The sequence below is a fragment of the Bufo gargarizans genome, chromosome 5 (genome assembly GCF_014858855.1).
Source record: "Bufo gargarizans isolate SCDJY-AF-19 chromosome 5, ASM1485885v1, whole genome shotgun sequence".
In the NCBI taxonomy this organism is placed as follows: domain Eukaryota; kingdom Metazoa; phylum Chordata; class Amphibia; order Anura; family Bufonidae; genus Bufo; species Bufo gargarizans.
Genome location: NC_058084.1, coordinates 488694864 through 488721949, shown reverse-complemented (window position 1 = coordinate 488721949; position 27086 = coordinate 488694864). Strand labels below are relative to the sequence as shown.

At 46.1% G+C, this 27086-nt stretch overlaps 1 protein-coding gene across 1 annotated transcript in view; it reads left to right on the top strand.

Annotated features, from left to right (window-relative positions):
* Positions 1–27086, top strand: part of DNAAF5 (dynein axonemal assembly factor 5) — a 51833-nt gene that overhangs the window by 9015 nt on the left and 15732 nt on the right. The window contains exons 5-7 of the mRNA XM_044293699.1: positions 1659–1891; positions 18205–18417; positions 25138–25281. Of these exons, the coding sequence (XP_044149634.1) occupies positions 1659–1891; positions 18205–18417; positions 25138–25281 (590 nt within the window). The remainder of the gene's footprint in view (positions 1–1658; positions 1892–18204; positions 18418–25137; positions 25282–27086) is intronic.

Below are 27086 nucleotides of genomic sequence, written 5' to 3'. Positions count from 1 at the left end.
AATGGGACATGCCCTTCGCCAGCTTCAATCGGCTGATCATGGTGGTGATGGGTGATCCACAGATCTGAAGTAAATGGCCTATCGAAAGATAAACCATCGTATAAAAGTCCTGGACTATAGAACAAGGTATCATTTACCATTTAGGGCTCAGGCACGCGACTGTATGTATTTTGCAGTCCGCAAAAAATATGGATTGCGTCCGTGTTGCTTTTTTTTTTTTTTTTTTTTTTTTTCCGAATCCATTGTAACAATGCCTATTTTTGCCTGCAAAATGGATAAGAAAAGGACATGTTTTATCTTATTTGCGGGGCTACTGAACGGCCATACGGATGCGGACAGCACACGGAGTGCTGTCCACATTTTTTTGCGGACCCAATGAAATGAATATCCGCAAAAACAACGGAATGGTCACGGAAACAAAATAAGTTTGTGTGCTTGAGCTCTTATCCACACACAATGCATTGATGCGTGGAGACTACAGCAGCTTACAGATACTATAAGGATTTCTCAATCCCGCAGATGTTTGTGCAAAAGGATGTACTCGCCAACTAGTAAGATGATCACGTTACACTAAAACCTGGTGGTGACTTTGCAGTCTGCAGCCATTTTATTTATATATATATATATATATATATATATATATATAATATATATATATTTACCATATCGGTTACTGCAAATGCAATGTGAATTCAGCCAAAGAGAACAATTAGGAGACTCCTTTATCTTCCACAGAGCTATTGTTATACTGTATTGGGCATTGTTCAGCACCTCGTATTATTTATGCTCATTGGCCCTGATATATCACGCCATTCACCACAGTATTTTGGCTTTAAAAAGTTGCAAAATGGGGCTTTTGCGACTTTTTGGGCTCACTTGCGCAAAAATTTTGCGACTTTTTGCATTTTTACATCACTCAATACCATTTTGAAATATGGGGGTAATTGGGCGTGGTTAGCTTTGTAAATAAGTTTCACTCCAGTTTTATCACTGAGACTTTAAAGGGGTTCTGCAGTTTGTTTATCCTCTGGATAGATCATCAGCATCTGATCGGCGGGGGTCCGACACCCGGGAACCCCGCCGATCAGCTGTTTAAGAAGGCAGCGGCGCTGCGGCCTTCTCACTGTTTACCGCTGGCCCAGTGACGTCACGACTAGTATCAATGGCCTGGGTGGGGCTAAGCTCCATTCAAGTGAACAGATCTTAGCCCCGCCCAGGCCAGTTGATACTAGTCGTGACGTCACTGGGCCAGCGGTAAACAGTGAGAAGGCCGCTGCGCTCCTGCAGCGCCACTGCCTTCTCAAACAGCTGATCGGCGGGGGTCCCGGGTGTCCGGCCCCCACCGATCAGATAAACAAACTGCTGCATTTTACTCCAGGAGGAGCGGGAGAACTGGAGGAGCTTTTCTAGAAGTGTTAGGTTTAAGGGTAAGACAAATTTATCAAACAACATGTGAATTTGATAAATGTGGCATAAAGTACGCCAACCCCAAAATTGATTTTGAATATTCCCCTCATGATAAATTACCCCCCATTGTGTGGTATCATGTGGCCCCATTTCACCGTGCAGTTAGTCATGTTAATGTCTGATAAAAGGAATCTTACAGAATTTTAGACACCGGTTCCATACGTTTCATAACAGATATATTTCCGTTTCAGTGCAGAGACCTTGCTTGGGATGTCGCGAGCTAATATTCAGAAATCTCTCGAAAATTCTCCCTGCTGTTAGCCGCGACATAACCGACTGGGTAGCGGGTACCCGGGTTAAAGCTGCGCAGCTCCTCGTGGTCTTGTTGCTTCATGCAGAAGACCATACTACTCAGCACATGGAGCTGCTTCTGAGCACCTTATACCGGTCGTGTCTGGACGAAGAGGAGAAAGTCGTCCTCAATGTGAGTTCGTAATTTGCACTCGTTTACATTAAGTACAATAAGGTCATTTTTAGACGTGGTGGTTTGGAATTTGATGTGCAGATTCTGCACCTACAGTACGTTTGGAAAGTCTTCAGACCCTTTCACTTTATCCCCATTTTGTCACGTTGTGGCCTTGTACTAAAAAACAGTAAATTGCAGTTTTCCCCCATCATTCTGCACTCAGTACCCCAAAATAAGAAAGTGAAAACCGAATGGCCAAAATTATTGCTAAATTATTGAAGAGGAAAAACTAAAATCTTGCATTGACAAAAGTATTCAGACCCTTTACTCAGGACTTGGCAGTGATTCCAGCCTCCAGCCTTATAGGGTATGATGCCACAAGGTTTGCACACCTAGATTTGATGATTTTCTGCCATTCTTCTCTGCAGATTCTCTCAGGCGCTGTCAGGTTGGATGAGGACTGTCATGGACAGCTATTTTCAGGTCTCCCTAGAGGGAAGCCCTCTGTACCTGCCAAGCTTCTTTCTGGGCCCTGGGAGAGGCTTCTTTCTGGCCACTCTGCCATAAAGCCCAGATTGGTGGAGTGCTGCAATGATGGTTGACCTTCTGAAAGTTTCTCCCATCTGCACACAGGATCTCTGGAGCTCAGCCAGAGTGACCATTGGGCTCCTGGTCACCTGTCTTATATAGACGGGGCTGATTCTTTCCAAATCATGTCCAGCCAATTGAATTTACAATCGGTGACTCCAATCAAGATGTAGAAACATCTCAGAGATGATCAAGAGAAATGAATGGCCCTCAGAGCAAAATTTCAAGTGTCTTAGCAAAGGGTCTAAATACTTATGTCCATGCAAAATTTACGTTTTTCCTTTTTTAATACATTGCTAAAATTCTTTTTTCACTTTCTCCTTAAGGGGTATTGAGTGCTGATAGATTTGGGATGAAACTTGGGTGAAATGGTCTGAAGACTGTCCAAATGCTTTGTAAAATATGCCTAAAAAAATACAATGGAGTTCTAGTACACAGGGTTTACATTTTAGGGCATGCGGCAAAGTTTCTAATTAAAGGCCATGGATTTGCGTTAGATTTTAGCCTTTGCCATATGAAGTCTGTATTGAAAAAATCTGAACATCGCGTCACATTAGCTGATCTAATGCTCCTGTCCAAACAGGCAATACATCCTTAGAGGAATTGTTCAAAAGTAGTGTTAAGCGAACTTGCGATTTGCAAGTTCGGCGTTCGGATTATTTAAGAGTCCCGTTATGAATTCCGCTACCACGGACCATAACGGAATTGTATAACCGCATGCACCACGGAAGCCTGTAATAGGTATTCCAAATATATATATATATTCCGTCATAACAGAAGTCTACTCTGGCCATAGACCTCTATTATGATGGAAGGCATTATGGAATGCCTCTTATAGGCCTCCGTGGTGCATGCGGTCATACAATTCCGTTATTATAGTCCGTGGTAACTGAGTCCAGTATGGAATTCTTAGATAACCCAAACTTGCAAATCGCAAGTTCGCTCAACACTGTTCAAAAGGGGGAAAAGTGTGGCAAATGCTCATAGCAGCCAATTATCTTGTTGCTTCAATTTTCCAAACTGCGCGTGAAAAAAGTGAGTGATCGAACAGTTGCTAAAATTCCAGACCCTTAAATGAATCGGACACAAGACCCCAGACCCGGTCCCAAGGTTAAGGGCTCTTGCACATGAACGTTGGCTGTCTGCAAATTGTGGATGCGCAAAACCCTGATACTGGCCGTGTGCATTACTCGTTTTGCGGAACGGAACGTCCGGCCCTTAATAGAACAGTCCTATCCTTGTCCGTAACTCGGACGACATGTTCTCTAATGTTACGGATGTGTGGATGCGGACAGCACATGGAGTAATATCTGAATCTTTTGCCGCCCCATTGAGGTGAATGGGTCCGCATCCGACCCGATTTGAACACAAACCACGGTCGTGTGCATGAGCCCCAATTCACACTCCAGACCAGAACCCAAAATTAATTCGCTCCTGATTAGATAAAAAAAAAAAAAACGTGCATTTACTCTCCTCACTGCAGGCGTCTCTTGTTTTCTGGGTCCCGCACACAGGTCTCAATACCAGCCAGCACCGTGCACAATTTTGTAACACTGATCACTGACAGGACCTTGTGTATTGGGCCCTGAAGGTCCTGATGCAGCAGGGCCCCCAGGATTTTGGGCTGCGACCGATGCATATCTTCTAGTTAGCCACTGGTATCAATTTCTTACATTACAGATGAATACTTGGATTGTGTTTGCCGGGTCCTTGCACAGCACTCATAGGTTCTAACCCTTAGGGTCCATTCACACGTCCGCAATTCTGTTCCGCATTTTGCGGAACGGAATTGCAGACCCATTCATTTCTATGGGGCCGCAGGATGTGCTGCCCGGATCCGGAAATGCGGATCCGCACTTCCGGGTCCGCAATTCTGTTCCCCAAAAAAATAAAACATGTCCTATTCTTGTCCGCAATTGCAGACAAGATTAGGCATATTCTATTATAGTGCCGGCGATGTGCGGTCCGCAAAATGCGGAACGCACATTGCCGATGTCCGTGTTTTGCGGATCCGTGGATCTGAAAAACACACACGCATGTGTGAATGGACCCTTAACCTCTTACGGACACAGGTACGCCCTGATATCCTAGTCCTTAAGGACACATGTATTTCTGATCGAAACAGAGTGCCTGCTGAAATCATTCAGCAGGCACTCTGTGACAATGCCGAGGGGGGTCCTGTGACCCCCCCCCCCGTATCAGCGATCACAGCAAACCGCAGGTCAATTCAGACCTGCGGTTTGCTGCGTTTCCTCGTCATTCCGGTCTCCAGTGAACCGATAACCCGGAATAGGATGGTGATCGGTGGTGTGATAATACACCACCAATCACCATCCTTAGATCCTGAGAGGTGGCAGTGACATCACCTCTCAGGATCGCATCCTATTGGCTGGACAGCTCTGCTCTCCTCCTCCACACTGCTTCCGTGGAGCCAGGAGAGAGGAGCCCGTCCATCCACCTCTGAACCCAGCACCCCCACGTGAGCCACCATAGTGCCATCTGGCACTCAAAAGTTATTAGGGACAGGTTTAGGGAAAGTTTAGATTCGGCAGGGAGACTGAGGGATAGTCAGCTGTGCGACCCTAGACCCCCCCCAGGGGGGTGCTGCAGCTTTTTTTGTGCGTGCGCTGACTGTGGCCGGCACTCTTAGTGTCCGGCCACTGTTAGCGCATCGCCCATCCCACCGCTGATCAGCTTCGGACTGCTGATCAGCGAGTTTGAATCGTTTTTATTTTTTTTTTCCATTTTTTTGGGGCTTTCATTTTTTTTTTATTTAGTCAAAAAAAAATTCCCTGTTAGGTTTAGGGTGGGTTAGGGTAGGGTATAAGTGAACGTGAACACCCGTTCCCCCCCCCCCCCCTTCCACACACACACACAGTCACACACACACACACACACACACACACACACACACACACACACACTAAATAAAGTTTTACACACACTCCCCTATGGCCCGCCGGACGTTCTCGGCCAAGGAGGCATATGCCCTGCTCTCCTCCGACTCAGAGCCCCAGTGAGGACGAGGATGACCCCACTTTCCTCTTGTCATCCGCGTCCTCCTCATCATCTAGTGATGATGATGAGCCCCCAAGGCGGCGGAGACGCCGCCAGGCGGAGCCAGGGGACCCCCATGCCAGGGACCCTGTGGCCACACTAGTATGAGCAGCCCTGGGGCTCGTACTAGTTTATCGGCCCACAAGATAAGTCCACCTGAGCCCACCTGAGGAACACCATATGGTTTCTGGAAGGCAGATTTTGCTGGACTGGTTTATTTACACCATGTCCCATTTGAAGCCTCCCTGACGCACCCCTAGAGTAGAAACTCCATAAAAGTGAACCCAAACCTTGTTAACCTTTTAGGTGTTCCACAAGAGTTATTGGCAAATGGAGATGAAATTTCAGATTTTTTTTTTTTTTTTTTTTTGGTAACCTTGCCTCACAAAAATGTAATATTATAGAGCAACCAAAAATCATATGTACCCTAAAAATAGTCCCAACAAAACTGCCACCTTATCCCGTAGTTTCCAAAATGGGGTCACTTTTTTGAGTTTCTAATCTAGGGGTGCATCAGGGGGGCTTCAAATGGGACATGGTGTAAATAAACCAGTCCAGCTAAATCTGCCTTCCAGAAACCATATGGTGTTCCTTTACTTCTGCGCCCTACTGTGTGCCCGTACAGCAGTTTACGACCACATATGGGGTGTTTCTATAAACTACAGAATCAGGGCAATAAATATAGAGTTTTGATTGGCTGTTAACCCTTGCTTTGTTACTGAAAAAAATTGATTTAAAATGGAAAATTTGCCCAAAAATTTTAATTCTGAAATTTCATCTCCATTTGTCAATAACTTGTGGAACACCTGAAGGGTTAACAAAGTTTGTAAAATCAGTTTTGAATACCTTGAGGGGTGTAGTTTCCAAAATGGGGTCATTTTTGGGTGGTTTCTATTATGTAAGCCTCACGAAGTGACTTCAGACCTGAACTGGTCCTTAAAAAGTGAGTTCTGAAAAATTTCAAGATTTGCTTTTAAACTTCTAAGCCTTATAACATCCCCAAAAAATAAAATGGCATTCCCAAAATGATCCAAACATGAAGTAGACATGTGGAATGTAAATTAATAAAAATTTTTGGAGGTATTACTATACATCATAGAAGTAGAGAAATTAAAACTTGGAAATATGCAAATGTTTCAAAATTTTTGGTAAATTTGGTATTTTTTTATAAATAAAAATGATTTTTTTTGACTCCATTTTACCAGTGTCGTGAAGTATAATATGTGACGAAAAAACAGTCTCAGAAAGGCCTGGATAAGTAAAAGTGTTTGAAAGTTATTCACACATAAAGTGAAATTGGTCAGATTTGGAAAAAATTGCCTGTTTCTTAAGGTGAAAATGAGCCCAGTCCTTAAGGGGTTAAAGTGATATTCCTATTCGCTAGGATAAGCCAAAACATTGTGATTGGTAGGGGTCACACCTCTGGGAACTGCAGCAGAGCTCCATTATGGGGTGAACCCCTTTAAAGGGAGTCTTTCACCTAATCTGAGCGTTTTAGACCGCTCAGATCAGGTTATAGACTCTTTAACCCTCATTACGATCATACCTTTCTCTTATGTGTCCCTCGCCCAGATAATGAAAATAACACTTTTTAAACTTATGCAAATTACCTTCTGAAGGTGCCCAGGGGCGGCGTTACTGGGCGATGTGCCCAGAAAAACACACCTCCAGCCGGCGGACGTTACGAGCGGCACCAGAGGACGGCGGGATGGGAACTGGCCCGCACCTGCGCACTGCTCTGCCCATTATGGGCAGAGGAACATCCTTTCATATTGCGCATGCGCCGGCCGGCTGTCTTTAGTTGGCCGGCGCATGCGCAATATGAAAAGCTGTTCATCTGCCCATAACGGGCAGAGCAGTGCGCAGGTGCGGGCCAGTTCCCAGCCCGCCGTCCTCTGGTGCCGCTCGTAACGTCCGCCGGCTGGAGGTGTGTTTTTCTGGGCACATCGCCCAGTAACGCCGCCCCTGGGCACCTTCAGAAGGTAATTTGCATAAGTTTAAAAAGTGTTATTTTCATTATCTGGGCGAGGGACACATAAGAGAAAGGTATGATCGTAATGAGGGTTAAAGAGTCTATAACCGGATCTGAGCGGTCTAAAACGCTCAGATTAGGTGAAAGACTCCCTTTAAAGGAGAACTTCCAAGGGGGCTGTATAAAACCCCTTGCACATATTTTCCAGACGTGTTATTTATTTTTATCCCTTATGGCATCATCAGTAAAAAATCAAGGCTGTGTTGCAAAATTGTGTCTGTCCTCTGGTTTGTACTGTGAAATGTACATCTATATGCATACCACAGGCAGAGGACATTGAGGTGAGGCTATTACCGTGCAGTTATTATATCTGGCCACAGTTATGCTTTGCACTAAACCTGGAAGTATAACGGCAATTTGACACGGCCAGATGTTATCCCATCAAGAAACAGCAGGATCATTGTTTCTCGAGATAACTGGATCATATCTGGTACTGAAATTAAACTTAAACTGAACCCCTTATGATTTTAAGAGGTTACCCCATGACTAATGTAAAAAATCAGATGACATATAGTCCATGACAATCTCTTTCTAACAAAGCTAGAACCAGCTCTGTACCTCACATGGATCCAGGGATCTCCCCATGCATTGCTCTGTTAAATTTATCTCAAGCTGGCAGCTCAGGGGGCGTGTCCTTTCTGCTGCAGTTCAGGGGGCGTGTCCATGCTCTCCCTATCACAGCTCAGGGGGAGTATCTTTTCTGCTGCAGATCGGGGGGGCGTGTCCATGCTCTCCCTATCACAGCTCAGGAGGCAGTTGAAGGATGAAACTGAGCATGTGCGACCATCTCAGTGAGCAGGACAAAGAAATAAGAAAAAAACAAACAGCAGGTGGCGCTATACAGATACATTTTATTGACTAGCTCAGTGGCTATGCAAAATTTTTTATTATGTGCAATTACAAAAGTATTCAGATCCAGGTGCTGGTTTGAAAACTGTAGAATATTTTTTTTTTGGTGGGACAACCCCTGTAATTGCACAGCAGTAATAAGTACATTTACTCAATCTCAGGCTTGTATGGAGGACTGCAAACTGAGTCAACATATTAGTACGATAAGTAGCGGAATCCCACACAACAGATAGCAGTTTACAGGAATTTGTAGCAGTTTGCAGGCAGTTTCAAATTGTGTGTAATCTTTGGTAATTGCACCTCTCTTCTGCAACCCTGTGCATATCAGATTGCCACCCCACCAACAGCTATAATACTAAAAGTGTTCATGTGTTTCCTAAATGCAAGACTTGGCTACTTTCACACTAGCATTTTTGCTGGATTCGGCAGGGTTCAGGAAAAACGCTTCCGTTACTGATAATACAATCATCTGCGTCCGTTATGAACTGGATCCGGTTGTATTATCTTTAACATTGCCGAGACTGATCTGTCATTAAAGGGGTTTTCCGGGCTAAACCTAAAATTGGGGCATAATACTAACCTGTGAAGGGAAGAATGTTGGTCTGGTACTTACCTTCCACAGCGCATCCCTTTCCAAGTTCCACCACCCACGTGACTGCTCCTGTCGGGCTTTCTGGTCTTCCGGTGAGTCCGTCTTCTTCTCTTCCTGTCTTCGCTTCCTTTCTTAAGCAGGAGACGGATCGTCATGAATGACGTCACCGCCTTCTGCAAAAGAAAGCTCTGGCCGGCTGTCCTCACTCACAACGCAAGCGCACTATGCAGAATTCTAGTGCGCATGCGCAGGATTGCCGGCCGCTCTCTGCAGTGTACAGGCTTCTATGTAAAGCCTGTACTGACTCCTGCGCAATGTAAGCGCTGTGCAGGAGTGACAGCATAGCGATCATCCACAGTGGCTGATCGCTATGTTGTGGATCTCACTGGGGGCACTGACTGGCACATTGGGGGGCACTGTGGATGGCAATGGGAGCACGGTTTATGGCACATGGGGGCACTGGATGACACTGGGGCACTGTGGATGGCACATGGGGGCACTATGGATGGCAATCGGAGCACTATTGATGGCACATGGGGGCACTGGATGTGACTGGGGCACTGTGGATGGCACATGGGGGCACTGTGGATGGCACACTGAATGTCACTCGGGGCATTGTGAATGTCACTGTTATGGCAACTCAGTATGAGTGATGGGGATCATGCAAGCTACTGTGATCGGCCCAGGAATCCATGTCTCAGTCCATGTGTCAGCCACAATTTCCAGGCCAACCTCGGCTCCCCGACCAGATAAGAGACTGGCTGTATCATACATTACTGTCATATCATCAGTTCGGTCAGGAGAGTGCGGTTGGCCTGGGAGATGTGGTGACACGTGGACATGTTTCCCGGGCTGATCATGGTCTTATCTCGCATGCATCCCACATGTTGGCCCTAGATAAACCCTTCAGCAGTCAGGACCAAAAAAGATAAAATTAGGCCTCATGCACAGGACCGTGTCCGTTCTGCTTTCTTCAAGTAGCACATCTGCTAAATAAGGATACTGCCTGTGTGAGATGTGCATTTTTTTCCAGAGCCATTGAGTTCTATGAGTTTTAGATCTGCATTATGAGGACCAGAATAAGACATGTTCTATCTTTTGCTGTACTGATATATGGATGTGGAAAGCAGGCTGATGAAGTCCATGTGTTTTCCGCATCCGTATGTCAGTTCTGCAAAAAAATAAAAACATGTCCTATTCTGGTCCTCATAATGCAGACCCGAAATTCATAGAAATCAATGGGACTGCAAAAAAATGTGGGTCGCACACTGACAGTATCCTTATTTAGCGGATCTGCGTCTCGCAGACCGCAAAATGGATACGGTAGTGTGCATGAGGATTTAGATACACAGCTCAGCAGGCTGCATCATACAAAATGGGATTAGATACACAGCTCAGCAGGCTGCATCATACAAAATGGGATTAGATACACAGCTCAGCAGGCTGCATCATACAAAATGGGATTAGATACACAGCTCAGCAGGCTGCATCATACAAAATGGGATTAGATACACAGCTCAGCAGGCTGCATCATACAAAATGGGATTAGATACACAGCTCAGCAGGCTGCATCATACAAAATGGGATTAGATACACAGCTCAGCAGGCTGCATCATACAAAATGGGATTAGATACACAGCTCAGCAGGCTGCATCATACAAAATGGGATTAGATACACAGCTCAGCAGGCTGCATCATGCAAAATGGGATTAGATACACAGCTCAGCAGGCTGCATCATGCAAAACGGGATTAGATACACAGCTCAGCAGGCTGCATCATGCAAAACGGGATTAGATACACAGCTCAGCAGGCTGCATCATACAAAACGGGATTAGATACACAGCTCAGCAGGCTGCATCATACCAAACGGGATTAGATACACAGCTCAGCAGGCTGCATCATACCAAACGGGATTAGATACACAGCTCAGCAGGCTGCATCATGCAAAACGGGATTAGATACACAGCTCAGCAGGCTGCATCATGCAAAACGGGATTAGATACACAGCTCAGCAGGCTGCATCATACAAAATGGGATTAGATACACAGCTCAGCAGGCTGCATCATACAAAATGGGATTAGATACACAGCTCAGCAGGCTGCATCATACAAAATGGGATTAGATACACAGCTCAGCAGGCTGCATCATACAAAATGGGATTAGATACACAGCTCAGCAGGCTGCATCATACAAAATGGGATTAGATACACAGCTCAGCAGGCTGCATCATACAAAATGGGATTAGATACACAGCTCAGCAGGCTGCATCATACAAAATGGGATTAGATACACAGCTCAGCAGGCTGCATCATGCAAAATGGGATTAGATACACAGCTCAGCAGGCTGCATCATGCAAAATGGGATTAGATACACAGCTCAGCAGGCTGCATCATGCAAAACGGGATTAGATACACAGCTCAGCAGGCTGCATCATGCAAAACGGGATTAGATACACAGCTCAGCAGGCTGCATCATGCAAAACGGGATTAGATACACAGCTCAGCAGGCTGCATCATACCAAACTGGATTAGATACACAGCTCAGCAGGCTGCATCATGCCAAACGGGATTAGATACACAGCTCAGCAGGCTGCATCATGCCAAACGGGATTAGATACACAGCTCAGCAGGCTGCATCATACCAAACGGGATTAGATACACAGCTCAGCAGGCTGCATCATGCAAAACGGGATTAGATACACAGCTCAGCAGGCTGCATCATGCAAAATGGGATTAGATACACAGCTCAGCAGGCTGCATCATACAAAATGGGATTAGATACACAGCTCAGCAGGCTGCATCATACAAAATGGGATTAGATACACAGCTCAGCAGGCTGCATCATACAAAATGGGATTAGATACACAGCTCAGCAGGCTGCATCATACAAAATGGGATTAGATACACAGCTCAGCAGGCTGCATCATACAAAATGGGATTAGATATACAGCTCAGCAGGCTGCATCATACAAAATGGGATTAGATACACAGCTCAGCAGGCTGCATCATGCAAAATGGGATTAGATACACAGCTCAGCAGGCTGCATCATACAAAATGGGATTTACATATAGTAAGTATAATGCCATTTCAGATAATTTCCGAACGTTTCGGTCTGTACGACCTTCTTCAGCGGGGTCTGTAGGCAGGGTGAAGAGGCATGCGCTGGGAGTTAGACACTGAGTGAGAAGCACATTCCTGTCTGGGTGTAGAAAGACACAGGAGTTCTAGATGGAGTTGCTGCTACAGACAGAGCAGCGTGGGGGGTGGGGCCAGCCTGTGACTCATCACTGTGCAGTGCAGCCAGGCTTGTGTATCAATAAAGTTATGTATTCAACAAAACAAGAAGGGGAGAAAGTAAACAGATCTGCCAGGATAATGTGATGGCTTCCAGGGGGGAAGGAAAGCTCAGACATGAAAAACAGATATTTGGAGCTTATGTATGGAAGGTGAGGGGTGTTAGGAGCACATAAAAATAATTTTGATTTTGGGACTGGACAACCTAGGGGACGGATCCGTTTTCTATTGTGGGAGAAAAAACGGATCCGTCCCCATTGACTTACATTGGGGTCATGATCAGTTTTGCTCCGCATCCCCAGAACGGAAGGCAAACTACAACATGTTGCGGTTGGCTCTCCGGTCTGGGAACGCAACTAAACGGAATGCATTTTGGAGCATTCCGTTCTGTTCAGTTTTTTTTCCGGTATTGAGCCCCTATGACGGAACTCAATACCAGAAAACTTTAACGCTAGTGTGAAAGTAGCCTTAAGCAACTTTCTAAATAGTCTTCGTTAATCATTTCCTCCTGTTTTGCTGCTGCAGAGTTTGTGTTAGTCCTTCACCTAGCTGGCTGCCTTGCTGCTTCTGACATAGGTCTGATAGCACAATGTTCTTGGCTGTGTTGGCTTTCTCTTTTCTGAGTGTTAGAGCTCATGTACATGAACATTGTTTGGTTCTGCATCTGAGCCACATTCATTGGGGCCGCAAAAGATGCGGGCAGCAGCATTTCTATTATGGGCGCCCACGGAACGCCCACGGAAATTGCGTAACGCACACGGGCTGCATCCGTGTTTTGCGTATCCACAAAACACGGCGCGGTTGTGTGCATGAGCCCTTAGAATTACCATCAGGGAGAGGGAGAAGGTTGTACGGATAGATAAGTGGAGAAAACATCCAAGTCTTTAGGGAGGGCAGACCAATAGGCTCTTGATGGGGAGACGAAGAGCGAAGGAGCGTAAATCACAGGCTGTGTACAGAAGTGAAGACAAAACTCACCGCAAACTCTGTATGGGGAGGAGAAATGAGATAAATCAGCATGAGTGTCTTGTCAGCACAAGTGAGAGGAAGCCCTTAATGTATTAGGTTGTGCTGATACATGAGTTATTGAAGTCAGCAGCATCCTGGACACACAGATCTCATATGTAAAATGCCTTTCTAAAGTCTTCAGACCCTTTTACTTTTCCCCCCCATTACACTGCACTCAATACTCCCTAATAAGAAAACAGAATATTTGAAATCTTTGCTATTTTTTGAAAAAGGAACAACTGAAATCTTTAATTGACATAAGTATTCTGACCCTTTACTCGGGACTTAGTTGAAGCACCTTTGATGGCCATTACAGCCTCTAGTCTTCTTTTCTATGATGTCACAAGGCTTGCACACCTGGGTTTTTTTTTTTTTTTTTTTCTGCCATCCTTCATCCGATCAGGTTCTGTCAGGTTGGCTGGGGACTGTCGGTGGACAGCCATTTTCAGGTCTCCCCAGAGACGTTCACTTTGGTTAAAGTCAGGGCTCTGGCTGGGCTACCCAAGGGCATTCACACAGTTGTCTTGGCTATGTGTTTAGGGTCATTGTCTTGTTGGAAGGTGAACCTTCCACCTAGTCTGACGTCCAGAGAACTCTGAAACAGATTTTGCTTGAGAATATCCTTGTACTTTGCTCCATTCAGCTTTCCCTCAACCCTGACCAGTCTCCCTGTCCCAGCCGCTGAAAAACACCCCCACAGCATCATGGTATCACCACCATGCTTCACTGTAGGGATGGTATTGTGCAGGTGATGAGCAGTGCATGGTTTCCTCCAAACATTACACTTAGAATTGAGGCCAAAAAGTTAAATCTTGGTTTCATTAGACCAGATTATCTTGTTTCTTAGTCTGAGAGTCCTTCAGGTGATGTTTTGCAAACTCCGGGTGGCTTTCATGTTTCTTTTACTAAGGAGAAGCTTCTCTCTTGACACTGTGCCATAAAGCCCAGATTGGTGGAGCACTGTAGTGATGGTTGACCTTCTGGAAGTTTCTTCCATCTTCACACAGGATCTTTGGAGCTTGGCTGGAGTGAACATTGGGTCCTTGATCAGCTGTTACCAAGGCCCTTCTCCCCCGATTACTTAGTTTGGTGGGGCTGTTCCAAGCTGCTTCCATTTAAAGGAAATCTGTCACCAGGATAATCGCTATTCAAGTAAAGCCATGGCCTAATAGAGCTTAGTGCCTTATTTCCAGATGTGCCTTTGTTCCAGCAATAGACGTTTTTTATCCTCTGAAAATCCAGTTTATTTAGTATGCAAAGGAGCCAGTAAGGTGCCCAGGGGGGCGTCACTCTTACAGGAAGAAGCCCAGGCACGCCGCTTCGGCCACAATGTGTCCACCCCTTCTACATCACATTCAAGCCATAACTCTGCCCCTTTTCCCTGCTCCCAGCATGGACTCCTTCCTGCAATAATGACGCCCCTCTGGGCACCTTACTGGCTCATTTCCATACCAAATAAACTGGATTTTTAGAGGATAAAAAACATCTATTGCTGGAACAAAGGCACATCTGGAAATAAGGTACTAAGTGCTATTAGGCCAATAGCGATTATCCTGGTGACAGATTTCCTTTAAGAACTATGGAGGCCCCTGTGCTCTTGGGAACTTTCAGTGCAGCAGAAACATTTTTGTCCCATTCTACAGGTCTGTGTCTCAACACAATCCTGTCTCTGAGCTCTACAGGCAGTACTTTCCTTCTCATGGCTTGGTTTTTGCTCAGATATGCCTTGTCTGCTGTGAGACCTTCTACAGACAGGGCTGTGTCTTTTCAAATCATGTCCAGTGAACTGAATTTACCACAGGTGACTCCAATCAAGGTGTAGAAACATCTCAAAGGTGATGATCAAGAAAAATGAGAGGATCCGGGAGCCAAGTGTCATAGCAAAGGGTCTGAATACTTATGTCCAGGCGAAATATTAGTTTTACCTTTTTAAAAAATTTGCAAACATTTCTAAAATTCTGTTTTCACTTTTTCATTATGGGGTATTGAGTGCAGATTGATGGGGGAGGGGGGACTTGATTTTTTTTTTTATTTTAGCACAAGGAGCAACATAATATGTGTAAAAAGTGAAAGGGCCTGAAGATTTTACGAATGCATTGTATGTATTTCTGTGAGGGACACGTCCAAAACTGGACGCAGGTTGCAAAGGGAATATGAGTGGTGTCTGGAAATGAAATGGAGGCATGACAAATGCGGCCTGCAACTCCTTAAAGGGCATCTGTCAGCAGTTTTGTACCTATGACACTGGCTGACCTGTTACATTTGCACTTGGCAGCTGAAGACATCTGTGTTGGTCCAATGTTCATATGTGCCCGCATTGCTGAGAAACATGATGTTTTAATATATGCAAATGAGTCTCTAGGAGCAACGGGGGCGTTACCATTACACCTAGAGGTTCTGCCCTCTCTGTAACTGCTGCTCCCTCTCCACTTTGACATTGCCAGGGGTGATGACCTTTTCACTGCCCGGCCCTGTCAAAGTGAAAAGGGTGCGGCAGTTGCAGGGAGAGCAGAGCCTCTAGGTGTAATGGACACGCCCCTGTTGCTCCTAGATTCTCTTTTGCATATAATAAAACTTCTTTTTTTTTTTTCAGCAATGAGGACACATATGAACATGGGACCAACACAGATGCCTTCAGCTGCCAAGCGCACATGTAGCAGGTCAGCCAGTGTCATAGGTACAAAACTGCTGACAGATGCCCTTTAATTCTGGGTAACTTAACATGTAAAAACAAATTCTTCCATTGCAAAGGTGTCTATAGCCTGAGAAGAGCGAGGAATGTGATGAGAGAGGACTATAGAGCAGTCGGCGACGTTATTCTAGGACACTACATCCTTTATCAATCAGGACACTATTCACACTGTATGTGAAATATGATGTTGAGGTTGTGAAAGCCGAGCGTAGCTTGTCACTGTCTGAGAAGTCTTCCAGGTGAGGAGGAAGCCTACACGACGTGGGCGGGCGTGATTTCATTAAGGATCACAGGTGTTAGATTTTCTGCGTCTTAAAGCTTGAATGAAGCCAGTGACAGAATTCCCAGTACATGTCTTTACCAGCTACTCCTCAGGAGGAAGTGGTGGCCATGTCCTCTATGGAAGTCTTTTCTTCAGCCAACCTGATAGACAAGTGTTATGTCGAGGCGGCGCACACTTCCATGAGACTATCTGACATAAATCTCCATGATGTATGTTCACTTTAAAGGGGTTGTGCCAAGTTTAGATTGTATCCCCTATCCAGAAGATGGGAGACAACTCGCTGTACGCTGGGTGTCCAACCGCTGGGATCCCCTCCCGACCCCAAGAACGGGTCCGTTCCTGCGATCTGATGAAGCGGCAGGTCGAGCATATGGCCTGCCACTCTATTCTTTCTCTGCAGGACTGCCAGCCATTACCAGGGGTCCCATAGAGAATCAATACTGCTGCAGGGCACATGTTCAGTCTGCTGCGCCATCAGATTGAGGGAATGGGACCCCCATTCTCGAGAGGGGCAGGGGTCTCAACAGTCAGACCCTCAGTGATCAGTAGGTTATCGCCTATCATGTGCATAAGAGACGACTACTAAACTTGGCACAATCCCTTTAAGCAAAGGGATCTATAACCTATCCATAAAGGATTGGAGTAGTTGGGGCTAAGAGCTCCCACCATGTAGTGACTGTATGCTTTACCAGGCATCCAACTTGAAATGACATTTGGAAATGTCCTTTTCAGTTGAATGCCAGTCACAGTATGCCATGGATCAGCAACCTGCTGCACTCCAGTGTTTCTGAAATGACGACTCCCAGAATCCTCCTTTCACTTCTATGGGAGTTACAAAAACAGTCGGGTAAGCGTGCATGCTGGGAGTTATAGTTTAACAGCTGCCGAAGGTTGCCGATCGTTGGAGTGATATTCTGATCTACTGGTTTAACTTTTTCGTAGCATCTTATAGACAGTCGTACTCCTGCTGAGGACACCCCCCCACCAGACAAATAGACACTATTAGTTTGATCACCCTCCATTGAAGTAACTTGGCGTTATACATTACCCCAAATGCTGTGACTGATGCCCGCCTGTGGTTGGGTATATGAGTCGTCTAGTTAGGTGGGGGGTGTCCAATTTACGTGTTTCCTTTTTGCCTGTGAGGAGCGGTGCCTCAGGCTTTTTATTTTTTTCTCCATAAGAATTAAAGGGGTATTCCAACCCAAAATATATGAACAAGAGGGGGTCTGTATATGTATTCTGAGTGGGTTTACAGGGGTACCTTTTGGAAACGGTGCACTAGTTACCAATGTGAACTTTGTGAAATACTGGAAAGAACAGGGTGGCATTGCTTCAGAGTGCCAACCTCTTGGCACCCGCCTCTCCACCTAATATTGTACCATCATGGTATTCCATTTGGATATCCCAGAGCGGTCATTCGTTAGGTCGCACTCGAGACGTTGTTTACCGCCTCTTATTTCGGAGCTCTTACTTCCAGTGCCCCCTCTGCTGGTTCAGTGCCTGCGTTATGTTGCATTCTGGGAATTTCAGGGACCGTGCTACTGTCTGATGTAGGAAAACCAGAATGTAATGCAGCAGAAGCACTGAGACGAGACTACCCAGCAGGCTATCCCCCCCCCCAGTGCACAGTCCCTTGTTGCCGCAGACCCTGACTTTTGGACTGCGTACATGTAAATAACGGATTCCTGTCCCTTTGAGCAGACACAGCCTGCCTGTTCTCCGTACTGTTGACATAGACGTGTGACATTATTTCGACTCCCAGTTGTGCCAATACACACATGACCTAGATTTTCAGCAGTAGAATTGACCCTTGCATTGCCCGCTTGAAATCCTCGTACACGACCAGCATAACAATAGGATGTTTTTCACAATTTGAGTTATTTTCTTGCAGAACTGACTCTGACACCTTTCTGTAACTTCTTGTTTTTTAGAGTATAAAATCTGCCGAATTAATCGGCACCTTCGTCAATCCCGAGGTCTTCCTCAAGCTGATTTTGCCGGCTCTCGAGAAGTCCCCCATATCTTCGCACCTCACGGTTTTAGCAGCGTTTATCCGGGGAAGTTCCTGCGAGGTGCTGAGGCCGCATTTGCATCGTATAGCTGACGTCATTTCCAAGGCTGAGATCTGCCAGGGCTCTGAAAAGGTAAGAAACTGATAGCGTCGCCTCGGCGGCCACGTAGGGAGGCATGAGTTTTTTTTAGAAAAAAATAAATAAAAATGATCTTCCCCTGCGCAGTGAGGATGATTTTTAAAAACGAGCGCAATGGAAATGAAGATTTTCGCCATGCAGAATTCAATTGGCAGTGTATATTTAAAGCTGGCATTATACTTAAAGGGGTTTTGCAGTTTGTTTAAACTGATGATCTATCCTCTGCCTTCTCAAACAGCTGATCGGCAGGGGGTCCCAGGTGTCGGACCCCCGTCGATCAGAGGATAGATCATCAGTTTAAGCAAACTGCAGAACTCCTTTAATGCTGACTGCTTTTAAGTGGTGCGTCTCACTTCAGCAAATGGCATTTTATGATGTAGAGAAAGCTAATACAAGCCACCTACTAATGTATTGTGATTGTCCATATTGCCTCCTTTGCTGGCTGGATTAATTTTTCCATCACATTATTCACTGCTCGTTTCCAGAGGTGACGACCACCCTGCCATCCAGTAGCGCTGGTTTTTACTTGCACACTATAGAAAGAAATGCATAGGCCAGAACTTTTTCCTATAGTGTGCAAACATGACCACCGCTGCAAGGTGGTCGTAATCTCCAGAAATGAGCCGTGTATACATGTAATGGGAAAATGAATCCAGACAGCAAAGAAGGCAATATGGACAGTCACAATACATTAGTAAGTGCTGAAGTGAGACAACCATCTCCCTTGTGCCTGAGATTTATCATCTCCCTTGTGCCTGAAAAGTGTCGTTCAAAAGTCGCAAACTATGTGTTTGTGATTTTAATTTTTTTAATTAAATTTACATCACCCTCGCCACTTTCCCTAAAAGGGAGCATGGCGAAGGCGGGGGAGTAGCCAGCCGTCCTGACAAATTCATCTCCATTTACTGGTAGTTTCAGTTTTCTGTCCGAAATCGACGTCCGCTGTGAGGGGTCATAGATTTCTGTTCAGGCGCACGGACTGCAGGAGGATGCGCCTTATGAGACGTGAGCCTCATCGTCCGGCGGCACAGGGGATGCCAAGACCGCCAGTCTTGATAAATCTCCCTTTGTGTGTCAAGTTACAGCGACCCCCGGCAAACACCTGATTTTGTGAGGGGTGTTGCCATTGCTTAAATATTTACTACAGCGGCCTCCAACCTGTGGTCTACCAGCTGTTAGGAAACTACAACTCCCAACATTCGCAACCGCTGGAGAAGCACAGGTGGGGGGAGCACTGATGTAATATTACATGAAAATAATGGAACCACTGATTGTTAGGAGCTCTCTGCTCTGGTTTATAGAGGGGAGTCCTTCTGTGAGGCCCATATACCCTAAGGAACAACCCCAGCAGCAGCAGGAAGCCTTCCATATATTCAAAATCTAAAAGACCTTTTTACTTATGGAACCAAATCCTTGCGAGAAGCCACAATAAGAATCCTTACAGAGGACATCTCAATGCGTGCTATTGTTTACCGGCCAGTGGTAATGGTAGCAATCTCCGACGTGTTGATGTATTGGAGGATAATGAACGGCGTATTTTTGCGTATACATTCTATTGCTATGAAGAAAGCAGACGCCCCACGCCGAAGCTCAATACGGGAAGCACTTTCAATATGGTGCTGTTGATAGACTGTCCATACATGAAGCTTAATCCGGGCTGGCAGCATGAACTAACCCAGTCATGTCAGGGAAACGAAATTAGGAGTAAGAAATGATGTCGTGTCAGCACCCCATGTCATCGGAGACACCGGGTGCTGTGATCTGAGGAGCTGCATAAGAGGCCCATAGAGTGGAGGCTTCCCAGGTGTATGGCCCCGAATCACACACCTGGAAGATGGGAGAGTGCAAAGATCTTAATACAAATTTGCAGACCCTCGACAGCCTGAATGGTTACGCAAAAATTCTTTATAGACGGATTCAGATCTGTCAAATCTTAAATCTTTCTTTTTTGCATTTGGGATGTTCATGGGATCATGGGACTGGACGCCATTATAGTTCTCATGGAGCCCACTTTTCTGATTACTGAATGGCAGATCTGCCCATCTGTGCAATGATACCTCTTCCTGTATCTTTAGAACTACTTACCTGGACAGATATCTAAAAATCGAGAGGGAGCGCCCATGGGAAGGACCACAGGATTAGGAGGAGAAGACTGGCTAGTAGGCCGCTCACCTCAGCGTGTTTCACTGAGGGCTTGTAAGAAGGTGCTGGTCACGATCCCTACCAGGCCGGATACTGGATAGATGCAGGAGTTCAGAAGAGAAGAACGAGGACTTCAGTTCATGGCCTCCAAGATGCACTCAGGGTTCAGCGTGGATGCAAAAAGTGCTTTTATTAGTTTGCAGCGCATTTCGGGTCCAGAAAGGACCCTTCTTTAGCTATGTTAATTAGGAGAAGAAGACTGGCTAGTACACCACTCACCTGAGCACGTTGCACTGAGGGCACAACAGTTAAATTGCAACGCATTTCGGGTCTGGATCAGACCCATTGTCAGCTGTGTTAATGCCTCCAGAAGGGCCTGTTCCAGTCCCAAAATGCATTGCAAATTAACTAATAAAAGCACTTTTAGCATCTACACCGTACCCTGACTGCATCTTGGAGGTAGTGCCGTGAACTGAAATCCCTGTTCCTATCTTCTAAACGCCTACCTAGACAGATATGCCAAACAGGACTATAGGAATGAGCTAGCTTTGGTGCTGCAAACCTCCCTAGATGGCAGTTACTTTGGAGCAACTGATGTATTAATGCATTCCCAGGTAGATTTATTTGTAGAAACCTGGGTGGCAGCCCTTCTGGCAGCTGTAGTGGCAGTCACAGCCGCTCTGGCTGGTAACCTTTATCCGGTGCTAACTCCGATTCTTCATGAGTACCACAGGTATGTCACAGCGCAAGCGATTATGAAAGATTATGGCTGATAGTCACATCATTGTGCAAAGTAGGCTGGCAAGTTATGGCCAATAGGGACGTCAATGTACAAGGTAGAGTGGCAAGTTCTGGCTGGTAGTGATGTCACTGTGCAAGGTAGGGTGGCAAGCTATGGCCAGTAGTGATGTCACTGTAGGGTGGCAAGCTATGGCCAGTAGTGATGTCACTGTAGGGTGGCAAGCTATGGCCAGTAGTGATGTCACTGTAGGGTGGCAAGCTATAGCCAGTAGTGATGTCACTGTAGGGTGGCAAGCTATAGCCAGTAGTGATGTCACTGTAGGGTGGCAAGCTATGGCCAGTAGTGATGTCACTGTAGGGTGGCAAGCTATGGCCAGTAGTGATGTCACTGTAGGGTGGCAAGCTATGGCCAGTAGTGATGTCACTGTAGGGTGGCAAGCTATAGCCAGTAGTGATGTCACTGTAGGGTGGCAAGCTATGGCCAGTAGTGATGTCACTGTAGGGTGGCAAGCTATGGCCAGTAGTGATGTCACTGTAGGGTGGCAAGCTATGGCCAGTAGTGATGTCACTGTAGGGTGGCAAGCTATGGCCAGTAGTGATGTCACTGTAGGGTGGCAAGCTATGGCCAGTAGTGATGTCACTGTAGGGTGGCAAGCTATGGCCAGTAGTGATGTCACTGTGCGAGGTAGGGTGGCTATATGACATCACTTTACATCTGGTTGGTGTTGGAATACAGTTTTACTGTATTATTGTCAATGCAATTTTTACCAACTTTACAGAAGAGGGCAAGTCTTAGACTTACCTTCAGAGCTCATTCAGACGGCCGTAGTGTGTTGCGGATCCACAAAACATGGATACCGGCCGTGTGCATTCCGCAATTTGCTGACCACACATGGCCGCAACCATAATAGAAAATGCCTATTCATGCAATTGCGGACAAGAATAGGACATGCTCTATCCTTTCCGTGGAACCATGGTGTGCTGTCCGCATCTTTTATTGCCCCATTGAAATGAATGGGTCCACGCCCGTTCTGCAAAGTTCCGGAACGGATGCGGACTCCTTCATACGGCCGTCTGAATGAGCCCTTAAGGGGATTTTTATGGTTCGGCATCATCATTTTGATTTTCTACGTTATTAGTTTCATTTAGTTGTATTTTTTAGGGCGGTTTTCTGTTCGGTAATGTGAGCGAGATTACAGCAGTCCTTGTTAATGCGTTTGCTATGCCGTGATCACACAAGCCACAGGGAAGCGGCAGCTGCACGGGTGTAACGTGAGCATCCGCGACTCTATACCCTAAACCTATGTAACTGGAGAACATAGGTAAAGGAGACCTTGCCGCAGCTTCACAGCCGCCAGCTAATCTACACGGCGTCTCGTGTCTGTTAACCTACTGGCCGGGCCAAGTGGTGCGAGCTGTGATCGTCTCTGCGTGAATGGCAATTAAATAAATAATTGGGTGGTGGGTGCGGGGGCATAGGACTGCAATGTAATATGGTTCTCACCAGGAGACTCTTACATAAAACACGTGCAAGTATCAGCATTCTGACGATAGTCTCGCTGGTCAGATACCTCGCTGTTTTTAGGGGGCACCACATGCCTCACCAGGGGCCTGGATTTGCCAGGACAGCCGATCTGTCCTAATAGAGGCAGAAAGGGGCACATCCTCTGGGGGGGACATCCCTGGGGCTGACAGCAGGGGACAGAAAGGTATAAATGTGCAGGAGCGCAATTCTAAAATTCTGCTTGAAGCAGTGAATGGAAAAGTCTTGTGCTGACTCGATGCGCAGAGGAAGACGCAAGGGAGTTAATCCATGTACTATCCATAATATATCTACATGTCTTTTTTATTTTATTTTTCGGCATGGATGTTGACCTCAGGTGGAGCACAGGATATGGTTGACTAACTTGAAAGTCTTGTAGATATGTTTTTTAAAACTACTTATAAACCAGGGGCGCACAACCCGCTGCCCGCAGAGCAATGGTTTACAACCCCTGTGCTGCTGGAAACGCATCTGATCGTGTGATCTGCAAGCGCCGCACAGCGCCGTATGAAAGGTCCTGCGCCTGCACAGAAGATAGAAGCTATTTTTATTACCACTTCTTCTTTCTCCGCAGATAGGTACAGAGGGGGTAATTTATTAAGACCGGTGTTTTAGACGCCGGTCTTATTAAACCCCTAAGCTGGCGGTGGTTCCACCGAATTATGTAGAGGCGCCAGAGTCTTCATAACTTCGGCAGATCCTCCGCCAGTTGTAAAGAGGCCGTGAACAAGGTCCGGGAGGACCGAAACGTTGGCCCAAATTAAACTGATAACTATTGGTGGCTCAAATAAATATTCCAATTTCATTCTGCAATTCTTGAGTGCCATGAATTGATTTATATAGTTGTAAATGTAAGATGGCTTCCTAGCTGACTTATAGTTAGACCTTTTTCTACGCTTGAAACAGGCGTAGAAAATGGTACCTGGCGTAAGCGGTGAGAAGTCTCAGATTGCGGCGTAGCAGCTAGTATAGGCATATTTCAGCATCCTAAACGATCCCCATAGTGTTCAATGCAGTGAGTGGAGGGAGCAGCTGCGCCACTTCCTCTGTTTGACCCGTCGATCCTGTGGATTCATTCCTGATAACGGTCCGGTACGGTCATGCCGCCGGTCAGACGATAAAGGAGCAATTACTGCTGATCTGCATCTTTCATCAGAATCCAGTGTAATCATTGCTGCCGATAATCAATAGAACTGAATGAGGCAAGAACAACCCAGTAGTGATCATTCCTCCCCATTCACTTTGCATCGGCCTGTATAAAAAGGCTGAGGCAAACGAGCGCCGATCAACATTTTTTCTGCAGCCCCTTTGAAATAGGGCTCATGCACAGGACCGTATGGCTTTTTCAGTTTTTTGCGGTCCGTTTTTTACAGATCCATTGTTCTGTTTTGTGTTTCCGGTCCGTTTTTCCGTTCCTTTTTTCCGTATGCCACATACAGTATACAGTAATTACATAGAAAAAATTGGGCTGGGCATAACATTTTCAATAGATGGTTCAGCAAAAACGGAACGGATACGGAAGACATACTGATGCATTTCCGTATGTGTTCCGTTTTTTTTTGCGGACCCATTGACTTGAATGGAGCCAAGCACCGTGATTCGCGGACAAGAATAGGACATGTTCTATCTTTTCACGGTACGGAAATACTGAAACGGAATGCACACGGAGACACTTCAGTTTTTTGTTTTTTGCTGAACCATTGAAATGAACAAAAAAAAACGGCCAGTATACTGAACGCAAAATACTTTCGTGTGCGTGAGCCCATAGAGCGATGTGACCTTGTGGCCCCCAGACCAAAAAAGGTTGTGCACCCCTTGTTATAGACCTACTGTAACAGTGACGTGCTATGATAAAATAAATCAATCCAATCTATTTCTCCTGACATCCAACCTCAACCAGCGTCTGACAACCACCAGGCGTTAGATTGTCGGATGATCCCACCACAATTGTTAGGGTGGGCTTGTGTGCTAGCATCACATGGGTCTAAGGCCCCTTTTAGATGAGCGACTCCCCCGTTCCCTGGCTCCTATGGTAAACTGCGTAATGTAACTTTATGCCACAATGTTTTCTGTACCGTGGATGCATATCGCATCTCGTCTTAGGAGAGGTAAATGTGTGGCGCTGCGGTCTAATCTCAAGCGTCCATCTTTGGCGGTATGCAAGGTATGTGGCGACGGAGAAGTATCATTTATTCCTTAATTGAGCTGAGCTCACTGATGGGTTACAATATCTATATTTCTCATCTCCCCTTCCTAACAATGCTTCTTCTGTGTGTTTTAATTGACAGGTGCTGTACTCGGAGCAGCTCCTGTGCTGCGTACAGTCCATGATCGGTATGGGCCAGCAGTACTGCGCAGACATCAGCCTGCCGTGTATGAAAGTCCTGATAACTGTACTCTCCAGCCCTGCCTCTGAAACCCTGTATGACGAGGTAAGATCATTCCCTGATACGGTAAAGAAAAGTCAAGCATGTACTGCCCCCTGCTGGTAACCCTTGTTTTTCCAGTTTACTGTATCAAAGAGCACACTGGAAAAACTACTGTAGCTTTCCAGTCTCAGACAATGGAGGCATAGCGCTAAGATATGCAGGTCCCACCTCGTGGACCCGCACCTACACTGAGAACAGAGCCCTGAAAGTTATGGAGGGTGCACGGCACATTTTCAGACAGCCTCTATTTATTTCTATGGGGCCGCTGAAAATAGCTAAGCTCTGGCTCGGTTAATTTTCGTCGCCCGATAGAAATAAATGGGAGCGGTGGCCGCGCAAGCGCGGCGCGCTCCCATTCATCACTACTGGGAGAGCGCTTGGTGGTGGCCAGACCCAGGAAAACCTCTTGCCACCACCTTCCCCTCTCCGTTCTTGGTATAGGTGCGGGTCCTGCACCTATCAGACAATGGGAGCATATCCTAGCGATGGAAATACCCCTTTAAGGCCTCATGCACTCGATCGTGTCAGTTTTGCGGTACGTAGACCACGGATCTGCTGAATACGGATGCAGCCCTTGTGCATGCTTCTTTTTATTGTGGACTCTGTGACCTCAATGGGTCCGCACTCGATGGAGAAGTATAGGGTGTATTCTATCTTTTGCAGAAAGCACACGGAACTCATTTGAGTGCTTTCCGCATCCGTGTGTCCACTTCACAGATAGAACATGTTCCATACTTGTCCACATTGCAGTCAGTGGGTCTACAACTAAATGGCGCATGTACACGGACCGCATCCGTATTTTGCAGTTTGTCATGTGCATAAGGGCTTAAAGAATTTATTAAAGAAAACTTTTTTTTTTTAATCCCATTTCTCAATGATATGGTCGTCTGTGTAATGCAGGACAGTAACTCAGAATTGCCTAATAGGGCAAAGAAAAATGGGTTCTCTTAACTGGACAGCCCCTTGAACGACTTCCTCCACACTACTGACACATCGGCTGACCACGCCAACTTCTCCTGACATGTCATCACCTACTTACTCTCACAGATAGTGTTACATTCTCATGGCAGCAGAGACCTTGTTTCTGGATCTGGAAGGCCCCTCCGCTTTCTGCTATATGTGCTGTTTTTGTTCAGGGATCATAAAGTTCTGATACGCAGACATAAAATCAGATCTGTAATGCGTATCCACAAAGTCCATCACCAGCGCTAAATCAATCTTTCCTTGTCAGGCCATTGAAAAGCAGACGCAGCGTCAGCAATGTAACGTTCTCCAGGAGAGTCAGACTTCACAGCTTGCAAGAGCAGTCTGCAGCCTTCAGTGACCTCGGTCGCATCTTCCTGTGGAGTTGTAATCATACTATATATATATATATATATATATATATATATATATTTATTATTTTAATATAATTATGGTTTTTGATGCAAGATTGCAACTTGCATGCTGTGAGTCTGTCTTCTACTTAAAGGGGTTATTATCCATATCAGATCTGCGGAGGTCTGACCCCCGGGACCCCCACTAATCAGCTGGTCGAAGTGGCCGGGCGCTCTGTGAGACATCCCCATAGATCGGTGACATGGCCTACTTGCAGCTCGGCTATTCAAGGTTCGGCGCTGTGCTTGGAAAGCTGCTGGGAGGCCGCATCACTCGCCAGAGCTCCGCTCAGCGCAGCGGCTCACTGAAACAGCTGATCGGCAGGGTTGTCGGGGACAGGTCATCATTATATTTTCCAGGCTAACCCTTTTTAATCCCATTCAATGGGGAATGTCCGCCTACAGACACCCACTGCAGTTGACATGTTCTGG